This window comes from Dermacentor andersoni, chromosome 1 (assembly GCF_023375885.2).
Source record: "Dermacentor andersoni chromosome 1, qqDerAnde1_hic_scaffold, whole genome shotgun sequence".
Classification (NCBI taxonomy): domain Eukaryota; kingdom Metazoa; phylum Arthropoda; class Arachnida; order Ixodida; family Ixodidae; genus Dermacentor; species Dermacentor andersoni.
This window is the reverse complement of record NC_092814.1, coordinates 293,713,045-293,728,115: the sequence shown is the minus strand read 5'-3', so window position 1 is coordinate 293,728,115 and position 15,071 is coordinate 293,713,045. Positions and strand designations below refer to the sequence as shown.

Sequence of the window (15,071 nt, the reverse complement as noted above, 5' to 3'; positions counted from 1 at the left end):
TTGTTGTATACATAGACCTTTCTCTATATATTCATAGATATATTTATATATTTATATATATATTCATTCATTTATTTATATATAAGAATGTGGCGAAGACGATAAAGGCAGTAAAAAAACATTTTTTTTTCTTTTGACTAGGGTGGGTGTAGTACACGATTGTGGAGGAAAAAGGGAGCTGTGTGAGAAGAAGAGAAGGGAAGGAAAAGGACAAACGCGGGTCACTGGGAGTAGAGCGTCCTTTGCGTTTTCACACCAAACGGCCACCAACAACAATAACGACCAGCAGACAAAAAAGGTATTTAAAAGAAACCGCGTCACTTAAAGCACAAATTTAAAACGGCGACAACAATGCGCGCTTCACGTCGTTCACGTAACGGTAATAACTACAACAACGTATCTTGACAACAGCATAAAAAAATAATAATAATCACTATAGAGGCACACACACACACACAAAAAAAAAAGCGGAGGACAACCCAAGTAACATCGCTGTCAAGGTAGCCGACATCTGACCGCAATAACGCAATAATAATGGGGGTGGTGGGGGGAATTAAAAAAAAAAAAAGAAAACACCCAACAGCGTGCGTATATTGGCCAACGAATTCCCACCCGAAACGGCGCGCAGACGTCGGGTGTAAAAACAAGTGAGGACAGCACTGTACTTTTTTTTAGCTTTTTTTTCCCTTTCTTCCTATCGCACTGCTGTCCCCCAGTTCCTAACTGGGCATCAGAGAAGGAATGGGGTCGCCGGTGCGGGCGCGAGCTTCCAGGGACAAACATTTGTCCGAGAAGGGCCCGCTCGGCGTGGTGCCGTCGTGGCCGGCGGTTATACGGGTAAGAAATGAAGGAAGGAAACGACCGTTAAAAAAAAAAAAAAAAAGAGCGAGAGACAAAAAAAAAAAAAAAAGCGGTGAAACGCCCGGGGCCGCGTTACACACACATCTCAAGAGACGCCCGCTGAGGATGCACACAACACCCGAAAAAGGTATACGGCAACATGCAGACAACGGAACAACGTTTGGTGTTGCAGGCTTAACAACATCGCGCAAGACACGTCTTTTCAAGGCTGGTCCACCGCCGGCGCGTGCTCGAACAGCGTGTGCACAGCTCGGCCTGTTCGTGGAAACCGACCCACACAGGGGCGAGCCCGGAAGTCGGCACGGTTCGCACGCATACTGCGTACACTGCGTGGGACACGTCGTCGGTCGGGGATGCTGTCAGCCGAACTGTAATTGCGATGTGCCGCGTTGATTCCTTTTATTGCTCCCGCTTAGGTCGTTCCACCGACTTCCAACGCTCAAAAGGCACCGCGTTTCTATTCTTGTTCGCTGACTTCGTCTTCAACTTTATTTTTTTGCTCAATTTCGTACGACTGGGTTTAGCCAACGCTCTATAGTATGTACTACACATGCACCACAGCTCGACAGTCGGCGCAGACGATGCTGCCGACAGGCCTATATTCTCGCTTGCCGTCGGCACTCAAATTTATATCAGTTATTTGAATAATATTTCTTCTTTTTTTTATACGGGTGGGTTCTGGGAATAGTGATGGCGATCGAGACCTGTCTCGCGTTACTGTACTGACTCAGCCGCTACCTTGCTCACCGCAGTGTCGCTGAGCGTCGATTTATACCGCGTCCCGAATAGTCGAGTTGGACCGCCGTTCCCGGAGGAGCTAGTTTGCACTTGCGTATACCGCGACGGCCCACGTAGCTCGGCTCTGCGTGGTCGCTGCCATTGAAAAGCGTGTCCTGTGGAAGTGATGCCTGATACGCTAGCCCACGAGGCGGTTGCTGCGGACGCGCTAGCCACGGGCCACTCGTACTGGGAGAGGGGGGACACGAAGGGGTGTTCTCTACGCGCCGCTCGCCGCTGCTGGCGTCGCTGCGTGCGTGCCGTGTGTGGCTGGCGCCGCCGCGACGCCGCACCGACCCGGGCCCTGGCTGGACTAAAAAGCGGCATCGGAAACGACACCATGGCGGAACAACCTGGGGCATGCACACGGAAAAAGCTTACAAAGGCAGTGGTCAGAGAGTTCATTTCGGCAGTATTTCTTGTTGCTGGTTGCACTCCGTAGAGTGAGAAAGGCGAAAGAAAGGATCCGTCCAAGCATTCTTGTCTTGTGCGCTCTCTTCTCCCTCTCTATATATTTCTTTTTGGTCGTCGTAAAAAAAAAACGCGATAATAATGAGACAAAAAAAAGAGAAAACAATGAAGAAGACTACGAAACAGTCACCATTGTCCACATCCTTTGCCCATTGTCTCGTCCGTCGCAGCGTGGCAAAACAATGCGTGCGAAGGACAGCTCCCGCGGAGGCACGCGGCCCGTCGTCGAAGCCTCGTCGCAGGCAGAACAGCGGGAGCCCGATTGCGCGGGGACCGCTCGGTCGTGTAGTCGACCGGCCCTCCGAGCGCGGCAGAGGCGACCGACGCACTTGTGTGACTGCGAGCGGCGGGAATGCGCGGCCCGGCGGCTTTTTGTCCCTTGTCTTTCTATTATACCTGCTCGTGTTCCGTCCGGTGCCTGCGGGCCGTTTGGCACTTCGCGAAGGGACAGCGTCGCCGTCGTGTCGTGGATGGTCGATGAGGGTGCTGTACCGGATTGTGACTCGTAGACGGGTGCTCAAAATAAATAGACTAGCAGGATGGGACACCACTCGCAACGGAAGCTCACGAACGCGCGAACAGAACCTTCTTCTTGGGGGAAGGGGGTGGAGCCACGCGAAAAAAAAAAAAAGTGCGCTCGCCTCTCACGCTGAGCTGCAAATATATAATGATTAGCTATGATACAAGATGCCTGGCTCTGACCTTTAGTGACTGCTGTGATGTCGGGCTACCTGCGCGGAGACCTCTTGGTTGACAGTAAATAGCTTCGCTTAGGGCAACCTATACGAGCTCCAAAGTACACCGCTCCCACGTGGAAAGGGAGTGCTGGTAATTAATGCGCCTAAAGTTTTCGGAATTTATGAGCCCGTGTTTTTTTCTTTCGTTTGGTTTATTTCTGAGGTTTCACTCGACAGTACTCTAGAGTTCGCTGAACAAAGGCTCGCGCCTACAACGGGCGGCGTGCCAAGGTTTCATGTACGCAGGTTTCCCCAGCGACTTACGTAGGCAGTCAAGTAGCGTCGTACAAAGGCGATGTGCCACGCCGTCATCGTATCCCTTCCAATAATTCACCAAGCTTCGCACGGACACAAGCGCTCGTCCGTCACTGTCTTCTTTAATGTTGTGTCGAGCCAGTGGCGGCGGCGCATATTCTGCTGGCGGGGCCTGAGAAGTGAACGCTGTGAGGCGTCCATATCCGTGAACTGCGCGAGAGGATCCTTTATGTCAGAAACGAATACAGCGTGCTTGTTTTACAACTTAATAACGTGCTACCGTTTCGAGCGAGACCAACAAAAAGGTGGACGTGCTACATTATGTAACCTTAACCTGTGTTGTTGCCAGCCTGCTTCGCTATGAGAAAGAGAGAGAGCGAGAAATAAAAGGTAGCGATTTGAATAATTTAAAGGGTTTTTCTTTTAGGAAAATAGTCTATGCCTTTTTGACGCGCTACAACTCAAAAAGAGCTTTTTGTTAGCGTGCATGCTGTTGTTAAACAGCACTGTTATTCAACCGGTGGTGAAATGTTTTTTCCTCTGAATTAAAAAAGAAACAAACAAGGAGATGGACGTGGCTCATTGGTATGCTACGGCAATACAGTCTCATCCTCAGGGTGCGCCTATATGCACTATAATAGTGAAATACCGACGCCCTACCTTGGTGGGAGTTCTATAAAAGAGTCCAAAAGAAGGTAACATAATTTATCTCTCAGAACACGGGGACGCCATGCCTCAACGCCATTGTGCGCAGCACATCGGACTGCCTATAGGAAACCTGCTATTTTTGCTTTTCAATAGATTCATGGAAGTCTTGGAGACGTTAGAATGCCCGAAAGTGCGCGTAGTCTTCCAAATCATTATGATGAATTACAACCTGATGATCTAGTTGAAGAAGGATGGCTACCGAATCATCGTTTGTCGAGGTTGATTGTGTGAGCATCGAAGATGACGGGCAAACCAGGAGATCGCGTCGGCTGTGAACGAGGGAAACGTTTTGCGCCGGATTCTCGTTTTGCTGCCACAGCGTCGTGGCGCGTGGTCCCGATACGCGGTGTGGGCCGAGAGCGTGCGTTGCGGCGAGGTGTCGGCGGGCGCTCGCGAGCACGGCGGGGCGGCAGAGCCCCGCGCAATCGGGCGGCGGGCACAGTCTCTGATATCACACACAGGCGGCATCCCGCGAGACTATCTGGTGATGGACGAGTTGAGGAGGAAGGGCACGTAGAACATCTTGCTGTGGAGCAGCAACGCGGCGGCAGCCTGGATGTCCGGTAACCGCGCCAGCAGCTCGGTGAAGCGTGAGCTTTGGTTGGGAAACCGCTGCTCGGTGAACACTCGCAGCGCGGACAGGTAGCGCTCCTGTATGCTCTCGAGCTGCCGCTGGTTCGGGTCCTCTGCGCACCAATGCGGGCGTGAGCGACAGCGGCCGGACCCGGGGCTGTACTCACCGTAGCTGAGCATGATGACCACCTTGAGGCAGACGTACTCCTCGAGGCAGAGCCGCGCCTTGCGCAGCTCGCTGGCCAGCCCGGTCATCTGGTCGACCAGGGGCACGGCCTCGCTGGGCAACTGCACGAGCGTGACGGGCTGGCCCATGAGCGCGGCCAGCGTGCGCTGCAGTTCGCACAGTGCCGCGGCCGTCTCACGACTCACGTCGGCCGGCGGCGAGTGGGGCCCGCCGTCGGACGAGCCCGACGACGAGCACGAAGACGAGGGGGCGACGCGCGCCGGCAGCTGGATGGCCTGGTAGGCGGCCGTGGTGAGCACGACCAGCTCGTGCCACTTGTGCGCCAGCAGTTGCGTGTGCACGGCCAGCGGGATCTCGGCGTAGAAGGGAAGCCGCTTGGTCCACTGCACCAGCTTGTGCACGATCTTGTCGGCGATCTGGCGGAGCTTGCGCGACAGGTCCTCCCAGTCGTTGAGCAGGTCGCGCATGTTGTTGAGCGTCGCCACATCCTCGAAGTCGTCGCACTCGATCAGCTGCTCGATCATGGCCGCCGCCTGCTCGGCGCTCAGCGTGCGCCGCTCCGGCCGCGGCTGCTGCTCGAGCACGGCGTGCCGCAGGTGCATCACCTCGGATGGGCTCGTCAGCGCCGTCTTCAGGATGCCACCGTTGACCCAGTCCGAGCTCTGGTGGTACCTGCGCGGAGGGACACCGCTCATGCCACGCGCGCTAGACGCTGCCGCGACCGAGTACCTTGGTGACGACGACAGGACGCCGTTGGTGGTCGTCGTTGTCGTGGTGCTGCTCGTCGACGTGGTCGTCGCGCTCGCCGTGGTGGCGGCCGCGGACGCAGCCGAGACGAGCAGCGCCTTGGGACCCTGCATCATGAGCGGCGAGGGACCCTTGGCGGCGGCTTCGGCAGGCGGGGACTTGGCGGCCGCGGGCGGCTTGACGCCCGGCGCGGGCTCCTGGCGAAGCATCAGCTGGCCGTTCTTGGGGCCCTTCTTGTGCTTCTTGTACTTGACCTGCGCCGGTCACACGGGGAGCGGAAGAGCGTCCGCCGGAAGAGCGCGGCGCCTGCTCTTGCCTAACTGGGACCGCGTCACGCCTTTCCCCAACTACGTTAGCCCTTCGGGTCTGTGAACTGATGGAACAGTTCCGTAACAAAGATAGCTACAGTTACTACATTTCACAAGCCTAGATCCGAGCAGCGTTAGAAAGGCGTTCAGTGTTAAGGACAATTATGACGCGTGTAACACCTGGAGGACTAACCACCATATCTTGAATTTTATTCTCGTTTTTTTTTTTTTTCTGCGTAACGAGGATCCCTTAAACTGTGTCGGTTTTCCTCTTGCCTTTCTCGCTGCAAACAGCGAGTTTAATTATTATTAAATGCAGCCTTGGCTTTAAGTATGTGTTCTTGCGGTGGTCGGTACAAGCGCGCATATCATTAGCCTTGCTGAGGTTGGAATTGGCACACAAACATGAGAAACACTAGAAAAATAATCGAAAGCTACACCAATTGTTGTTTCCCTCGGCGCTTTCTGCGTCCACCAGTTTCTTGTTTTGTGTCTCATCTGATCCTGCCTTGTAAGTCGTATCATACGAGCTCGCCGAAGCCTGCTCTTCTAAGAACATTGATTGAAGGAATTTTCTTTTGTTTGTACGTACGAAAGGTGACGTGATGGTGTCTACATATTGCTTTTAATGATGCCTTTATACAACTTCCCATACTACTTCGCTCACTGATGCGATACTTCTTGATGCGCACATTTCCAACATGCCGTGACTTATTTATTTTTTAGTTTGTGCATGCACTAGCGCATGTGCCTTTGCACGGAGATGTTACCTGACTGTAAGCCTGGTGGTATTCTTGTGTGGCAATGGTAGCGGGCATTTTGGCCACGGCACCGTTAAGACTCTCAAGTGCCTGCGTACAGCTTAAAAGAAAGGAATTTTTCACGCTTTTGCAAGGCCGCAAACATTAGCTGCAGCTTGGCGTCGTTTGTTCGGCCGAGCTCGTTACACACTTTAAATATTCTTCTTCTCAGGGCCATCGCGTGCATTGATCGGCGAAGAGGAGGAACTCACGACTTTCCAACAACCTCCATGCCGGTTTTCTTCGTAAAGGCTTTCCCACATCAGTGGTAAGTGCGTGGCGAAGTCAGCTTGTAAGGAACTCCCCGTTGGTTCGAAGAGGGCTAATAAAGGGCACCTGGAGAAGTGACACCACACACAGCGAAGAGCAACAGGGTACCTGTTGCCCCATTCTCTCCAAGGCGGATTCGGTGCTGACAGTAGTGATGCTGGCTTGGTGTTTGTTACGTGTACTCTTAAGGTTAGGTGTTAATAGATCCTGCTATATTTGTTTCTTTCTTTTCCAATATTCTAGCAATTATTAGCTGGTTACATCTGGACATATTTTGATTGCTGTATACCTTGAGAAAAATAATTTCAATCTTGGGGCGTTCTGATATCAAGGTTAACCGGTTGACATCGGTTGGTAATTTTATAGCTCTATGAATATTCGTCATTCTATCGTAGCACAAGCTCGTCAGTATAAAACCTGAATTGATTTGTTAAACAAGAAAAGGAAATGAAAAGCGTGCCATTGTTGCGGCTATTCTAGCACAAAAGGTGCCCGACAACTTATTTCCCTTCCAGAAGAACAAGTTCGCGTGTGCAGTTAATGTAAAGGAATCTTCGTATGCTTTGTAATGCGGGAGGTTTTTTTTTTTTTTTTTCCTAAAGCGCCGGTCAAGAATACATGATAGCAGTCTTCATTGGCGTATTGCCTACGCATTCAATATGCGATTGTAATGGTATATTCGCATCGGCGAATCCACTGAGGTTGCCTAAGCTCCGGGAATCGCCGGAGGGAATACACCGTAATATCCTCAACGGATAGCAGTTCTTGTTTTGATGTTTCTTCTATTTCTGTTTGTTTGTTTAACTTTATATTACTTTCGGGGGGTGCTCCACTTCACGGTGAGAGCAATTGCGCTAATAGTTTTTTTGTGCAACTGCCAATGAGTCTGCTTGGGCGCTTACATTTAAACAAGAAAATGCTGAGGAGTAGAGCCGGTTGAACCAGAGCCAACTCACCTTGTATAGGTTGTACACCGCCCCTGAATTTCTTCCACCAGGCATTCGGTCTTCTCGAACAGCTGAAAAAAAAAATGCGCGCAACGTTTAAGTCGATGCTGTTTGTCCCTTCCCGATTTCCTGCATTTGCTCGACATTGTAGAGAAGGAAACCTGACGGCATAGGCTGTGCCCAAACGAGAAATCGTATTAATCTTTTTTTTTGTCCATTCGATCGACTTCCCGAGAGAGAGAGAGAGAGAGAGAGAGAGAGAGAGAGAGAGAGAGAGAGAGAGAGAAATATATTTTCAGTCAGTTCATTTCACAAGATCATCGGCTCAACATTGTGTACCTTGGTAGCCGCGACAAAGATGGGCCCGTATTCGGTTCTCGGTTTCAGAGCGCTCAGGGGACGCTGCACAAAGATCGTCACAGGAAAGCAATGACTGTGTCTCAGTGCGCCCAATAAGCGGACTCAGTAACGGACAAATAATCGCTGCTAGACGTGCTTCACTTCGCTTTGTTTGGCCTTTTCTCTCGCCATACAGGTGAAACAAAAACAAACAAAAATTGCTGGGACGAGCGCAAAACTGTTCCGCAGAAGCAGCTCAGTTATAGATACACTGCCTCAAGGAACTAGGCAAGGCAAAAAGCAGCCGTAAATCACTGCACAAAAAAAAAAAACCAGTTGGTTTCGCCGTTTACAGTTTGCGCATAACGAAATGTTAATACACACATTGAACATAATAAAACATTACTCAGTACTCATGGATCCGTAGCATAGCATACCAGTATAAAGGATTATTACGCAACATAAATTCAACTAATACCTTACAGGTCTTGCCACGTACTAATTCATAGCTATACGCAGGTACGACGTAACTGACGCAGCAAAACGTGTTGTGAAAACGTCTTCATATTGCCCAATATTATTCCTTTAATACAGGTTGATAATTGCCTTTCACGACTTTCGTAGCACTGCCAGGCTTCTCCGGAACGACCAGTCGAACGTGCGCCGATGGGGAGAGACTTCAATATAAACTGAATATGTCACCTGCTCTCCTTTTCTCCCCCCTTTCTTTCTGTTGTCGCGCTCGCGCTCTTAGTCTTAAGTTTGCAACGTGGGCCTGCAGATATTCATCTTTCGCTCTTAGATATCCAACGTTTGGCGTTTAATAGATTTAATTACTCTAGATCATGCGGGCAGCCTTCAAAACGCAGTGAAGTCAGTGCACAACGACAGATGAATCCCAGCGTGATTGAGAAGCACAAGCGAAAAAAGAGAGGGGAGGGGGAAATAAACAACATGCTAAATGCTTGCGAGAGAGCCTTTACTTTCGGGCGGCGCTGCATGTAGACGGAAAATTCGCCAGTTCGCACGGCCGCACGTACTCGTCTATTGGTGCCACCGATATAGAAAGTGTCGTCTCGCTCGCTTTATTTGTCTGTTGGTTGACGAGTGCCAACGAATTTGGAGCACCGGTTCACGAAAGTGCATAATTGGACGGAAAGCCGGTGGCCAGAGCACTGGACTCGCCCAGTACAAAGTACAGATGAAGTCGTTGTCGGTAATCTACTGCTTTAATTATTCTGCTTTGAGGTTTTGTAGCCTTCAAGGGGAATAATTAATTTTCTAGCCCATGCCACTTCCTCATTAGTTCCCTCACTAATTAGTTTACATTTATTTTGAAGTGTACGGTTCTTGCCGTAGGCGCCTCCAAGATTACGCACACTAAAAAACAGGCTCCGCGCGCCAATCTTGTCGGATGGCGATCGCGCTAGGCCTTCAACATACGTATACGTCGATATCGTTCTCTCCCACGTTTCATTTTTTTTAAATTTTACTTCGATACTGACGTTGTCTAACACACACACACACACACACCAATAAGAAAGACTCGTTTGTTTGATCAACTTTCCTCGGCACTTAATTGAGGTCGCGTTGCCAACTCATCAAGTGCGTTCACCGCCTATCGCTCGCTCGAAGCAATTAGCTCTCGCATTTTGCGCTGCTGTCAAGAAGCTGGCGAAATTCAGGATTAATCTCAGGCTCGTGCGGCTCGCAAAAAAAAAAAGAACAAGAAATAGAGAAAAGGAACATGCAAGAAAATAAGGCAGGATTGCGTGTTTTATTGAAAGAGAAATTTTCGTGTGACAAGCGGCAGAAATAAGAGCGCGTAAAAATAACTGCCCTAAGCGCTTCTCGATATACTGAAATCTATTTCACCTTCTGCGTCAAAATAAACTCGATCTCCACCGCGAACTACGGGAAAAGACCGAAGAGAACGCCAGCATTTTTTGCTCTTTTCGAAAATTTCATTCTTACCGAGCAACTCGTACATCGCTTCGAGAAGTGCGTAAATTAAGACTTATTTGTCACAAAAAACGCAAACACCCAAACTGAGCGAGTCTTCTCTGTACTGCGACGCCTTCCGCATATCACACGCCCGATGAAAATGTATCTGTTCCTCGAAGCTTCTTGAACGCGAGAGATCCTGAACATTCCACCTTTTTCCCTAAATGACACTTGCGAAGTAGGCAGTGCGCGCACACCGCGTCATATGCCGTTAGCTTCCTAGTCTTCTCATGTAAAACAAACAAACAAACAAAACAAAAGAAAACAAAACATAAAGCCGTCTCAAGGCGTCGCCCCATCTATCTATACGTTCTGACGAGCGAATTCAGCTCTGGGCTTGTGTACGATGAATCCGAAGAAGGGGGGAATGAAAGTGGTATTTACAAATTAGACAGCTCAGTTTTTGTTCCACATTTATGAGTGCCTTTGAGCACGCTCTGCTCTTGCTTTGCACGTTCTGTAAATGGAAAGTACGTAAAGTCACTATGCTGTCATGCAGCGCTTACATCCGGCATGATTCGGAGGATGTAGACACGCTCTTCCGTGAAGAGTGCATACCTACTATGATCGGATTGGCCTTTTCCACTTAAGTTAGATAAAAGAAGTAATTTAAAAAAAGTAATTCCGCCACCGCATAACTTTTAGCTCTTCTGTACGCTCGTCCGACGGAAGACGCAACTTTCACTGCACGCACTCATACGCATACGCGTACACCAGCGCACAAATAAATAAATAAAGGTATGAACTAAGGGCATATACGGGGAAGGCACCACCCCTCGAAAAGTGCTGAATCAGTGGAGCCTTGCCGAAATATCTTCACTGCTTCACTGCAAGTTACCCCGTAACACTTCTTGAGACATCGCAAGTAAAGCGCACTTAGACACAAGCCAATGCTGTCGTGAACACCTGAGCTAAATGTTTATTTGCACGGCAGCAAGGAACGTACGATAGAGCTATTCGCTCATGATTTCCTTCGGCCTCTCCAAATCTCCGCCATCTTTCTATGATGGCGACTCTGCGACTATTGGCCGCATTTTAATTATTGCCATAGCAATTATATGGACATTCCAGGCGCCTTTTTGCCGTCGTCATTGCCGTGATGTTCCGTGTAAAGTCCAAGGGCGATAACACCGTTGCCTCGCGCCGTATCCTGTACGTGCGAGGGAAAGCGTGCGAGGGTCAGCTGGCGATCGCGGCTCGATCTCGCGCACGCAAAAGAGGAAAGAGGGGAGGAAACGCGCCGTCTTCCGTCGCGCGCGATGCACCAGGAGGAGGGTAGGGACCGGGGAGGGGGGTTTTACTCCGGTGGCTGCTGCGTACAACGCGCGCGTGGGCGCCCATTCCTTGAAAGCGATCTGCGATGTGGACAAAGTGCGCGGTCGTGCGTATCTCATCTTCAAAGCGATCTGCAATGTGTACAAAATGCGCCGAGTGCTGGTAACTTCGTATGCGCTGTGTTTCCGCCACTTAGCGTTGAAGCGAGACGCAGCACGAAGGCCACTTCGCTCGCTGCTGCTGCCGCGCCTCCTCAGGCCGGCGTTCTGACAGCGAGTTTGCGCGGTCATCGAGTGAGATGTGTTCAAGTTTACCTGTGCGCGCGTGGCACCGTGCTTGTTAATTTAGTTAGTGAGCGAATGTTTAGAAGTTTATACAGCCGATAAATCGACTATCCTTGCTTCGTATAGCTGTCTACTAATTTGCTATCGCAATCGATGCTTCGCCTTTCGGGCGATCTGATTACGTCACGAGACATAATTATTTTGAAACCAGAAGAATGTCATCAATGCTGTAATTCTTAATATTAATATGTTAAATGAAAAGAAGTAAAGGTCGCTGTATCGAAAAGCGCAATAAAGAAGAAAAAACTTCAAATTTGCATTTCCAGTCTTCAGCGACTGTCGTATGTCTAATTATTGCAGCTCCGTTGTAGTTAATGATCATGTTTTCGCTATCCTTTCGCTGACTGCGTCGCTTATATTGAATGTCTTTATTTCCCATAAAACGAGTTCTATATGGTGAGGTTATGGGTAAAAAGTTGCGCGCAGGAAACTTGACCAGCCCAAAAAACCCATGAAAGGCAACAGGACACAGCGGGCGTTCACATGTGATTACACAAGAGGGTAGACATCAACTTACAAAAACGTAGCTATAAAATAGGGAATACATTTTAATAATTACAAAAAGTAGTAGTTGGTGTGCACAAGGAAAATAATAAATTTAAAACATGAGCATGACAGATTAGTTTAAACACAATTTTTAGGGGAAAAAAAAAACAAAATAACGCTAACAACAAAAACCTAAACATAGCACTACGTTCAGTACACTACCCCCCCCCCCCCCCCCATACTCAGATACTCAGAAAAAAGAAGTCATACACAGCATAGCGCATGCATAAACGCAAAAAAACAAAAATGAAATTACTCTGATTGGAAGTAGTTTTGCAAGCTCCGTAGGGACAGGACATTTATATTTTGTAAAGCGAGGTTGTTTATTAAAGTCGGAAGTGTATGTCGGAGCATTTGCTGACCGTAATTCGTTCTCGAATGCGGAATGTTCCATTGTTCAGGTGCCCTTGTATCATAGGCTGAAACATGTTTATGTAGACGAGCTATATTTCGGATACCGTTAACTTCGTACTTGAGTTCCTTGCGATACGTCAGTGCCAAACGGTGCTGAAAGAGATTCTGATTTCTAAATAGATTAAGTGTTTTAAACAGTGGCTGAGTAGGGGCATCGTAAGGCTTATTACATATCAAGCGTATTATTTTTTCTGCAAGATAGAGAGACAATGTATATTAGTGTTGGAGGCCGTGCCCGTACTAGACAGCAGTAACCTAAATTACTTAAGATTAAAGCATTGTAAATTAGTATTTTTATGCTGCGTGGAAGAGATTTAAGGCAGTACACTGTGCCAACAACTTGGGACAGTTTACCAGCCAGGAAATCGTAATGGGTGTTCCACGTCATATGGTCCTCGAAGAAGACACCAGGCGTTTTTATTGTTTCTACAATTTCAATTTGGGAGCTCCCTATAAGCAAATCTGTTTCTAGTGTAACTTTCTTATTTTTAGCTTGAAACAACACTTCTTTAGTTTTGCTAGCATTAATTCGAAGACCGTTTTCAACAGACCATTCGTATACTTTTCTTAAAACGAGGTTTGCTCTCGTTATGAGGCTATGTGCATCCTTCGATTTAAATAGTAAAGTTGTGTCGTCAGCATATATAACATGTTTTGTGTAAGAATCGACATTAGCTAAGTCATTTACGTAGAAATTAAACAGAAGGGGTCCCAAGATGCTACCCTGTCGAATGCCAGTCTTGAGTGGCCTGACATGTGATACAGCATCGATTTGCACTTGCTGTTTTCTGTATTTCAAGTATGATGTGATTTAAGTCGAAAGCTATGCGCGTTTGCGTTTGCATGCGCGCGCGTTCGTGCCTGCAGAATATTTGCCATCACCAGATATCATTTGAACGCAGGCCGAAGTGCTAACGTTGGCTATTGTGTAGGTTTGTCGTTTTAAGAGGCTCATCGTGAGCGTAGCGTTCGTATTGTTGCAGTTGCTATACGAGCTAGATGAAACGACTTGAACAACCGCCGTGCTCAGGACGAATGCGAAGTTATAGGATGCCCTGCAGCCGTCATTGGCTGCCAGTGTGCAGGCAGTGACATGAGGGTTCTGCATCGAGGGTCGCCAGATGTCGAGCACGAGGGCGCCGCACCGCGGAGGTGTTGAGCAATAATCTTTGATTGATTCCGGTCGTATACGCAGCGCGTTCAAACACTTTTTTGCGGCAGTATGTTACGAAGTAATGCCCCGAATGCCAAATACATTCCACAACTTTGTTATATAGTGTTGCAGAGTCTCTTTAGCTCGCTATATTACCACTTCAGAAAACGAGAGGCAGAGTACCAAGCTCTCTGTACGGTATTCTTTCAGATGTGAACATTATGCGGGCGTGCGATTGTCGTCTATATGATAAAAAAAAAATGTGATGTTGTTGTCGTAGCCGTAGTCGCCGTCGTCACTAAGACCTCCCTGAATTTCCTCTCCTTTGTCTCCTCCTCCTCCTCCTCCTTCAGGATAGAAAAAAAGGACTACAGCTGGCTGCTTAGTTATGACGAACGTGTTAAACAGTGGGATAGGTGTTGAGACACAGGTGAACAAAAATCGGAGAACACGCGGTACTATAACTCCACAAACTGTGTGTATATATATATATATATATATATATATATATATATATATATATATATATATATATATATATATATATATATATATATATATATATATATATATATATATATATATATATATAGAGAGAGAGAGAGAGAGAGAGAGAGAGAGAGAGAGAGAGAGAGAGAGAGAGAGAGAGGGGGGGGACGCTTCACATTCAACGAGGTAAGTGCATAACCCGCACGCTCAGGCTCCCGATCGTTGCTCTGAGGCCGAGCTCTGAAATAATGACTAGTGGAATGACTAGGCAGCGGAAGTACCCCTTCCAGCGCGCGCCAATTGACCAACGAAAAGCGAGTGTGATGAGAGAAACTTCGTGAGTGGGCTCGCTTTCCGCCAGCGTTGTTTTCACGTCGTGGTGTTGTCACGCGTATCGATGACGTCAACTGTCGTCGTTCGCTGCAGTGAGGCGAGGCAACAAGGCTGGCTGTCGCGCCCGCGTGATAGTATCGCGTCGAGGGCAGCGGTTTCACAGCCACCGTTGTGGGGTGAGCGAGCGCTCTCGTTTATTCGCCTCTCCGGTCGTTTGGCTGACGTCAGTTGCGACTTCCGACATCGGCACGATTGTGATACAGGTATGGAAAGAACAGGAAAGCGTGCGTGTGTGTGTGCCGTGGAGCGGGTGTCTCCGTCTACCGCCGTATTGGGTGTGCGCTCAGAGCCTTGTCTCGGGGCGAGAAATCGCTCCTGCGGCACGCGTCGTTCCCGGATCAGACGTTCTCCTCTGCCACGCGTGCCGACGCCCGCGAGCAGCGATGGGCGACCGGGTCGTCTTCTTGGAAAGCGACAGCTCGCTTGGAGCCGCGCCGACCGGGCCACGCCGGCGCAACTCCCGCTCTGCTTGC

The 15,071-nt window shown here is 48.9% G+C and overlaps 2 protein-coding genes across 5 annotated transcripts in view; one reads left to right on the top strand and one right to left on the bottom strand.

Annotated features, from left to right (window-relative positions):
• The window catches only part of RabGGTb (geranylgeranyl transferase type-2 subunit beta), a 161,530-nt gene that overhangs the window by 66,340 nt on the left and 80,119 nt on the right, over positions 1–15,071 (top strand). For 2 of the 3 annotated variants that reach the window (XR_007602980.3, XR_008609195.2), the window contains exon 10: positions 6,597–6,692. Coding sequence is in view for 1 of the 3 variants with exons in the window: in XM_055063285.2 (XP_054919260.1) it covers positions 6,597–6,614 (18 nt within the window). In the remaining 2 variants the exon portion in view is untranslated. Of the gene's footprint in view, positions 1–6,596; positions 7,312–15,071 lie in introns of those variants that run through there. The other variant, XM_055063285.2, reaches the window with a different exon arrangement.
• LOC126548610 (hormone receptor 4-like) overlaps positions 107–15,071 on the bottom strand; it is a 58,718-nt gene continuing 43,753 nt past the window's right edge. For both annotated transcript variants that reach the window (XM_055063279.2, XM_050196870.3), the window contains 4 exons: positions 7,651–7,712; positions 5,299–5,570; positions 4,550–5,241; positions 107–4,495 (listed from right to left, as the gene is read on the bottom strand). In XM_055063279.2, coding sequence (XP_054919254.2) covers positions 4,287–4,495; positions 4,550–5,241; positions 5,299–5,570; positions 7,651–7,712 — 1,235 coding nt within the window. In that variant the 3' untranslated portion in view covers positions 107–4,286. The remainder of the gene's footprint in view (positions 4,496–4,549; positions 5,242–5,298; positions 5,571–7,650; positions 7,713–15,071) is intronic.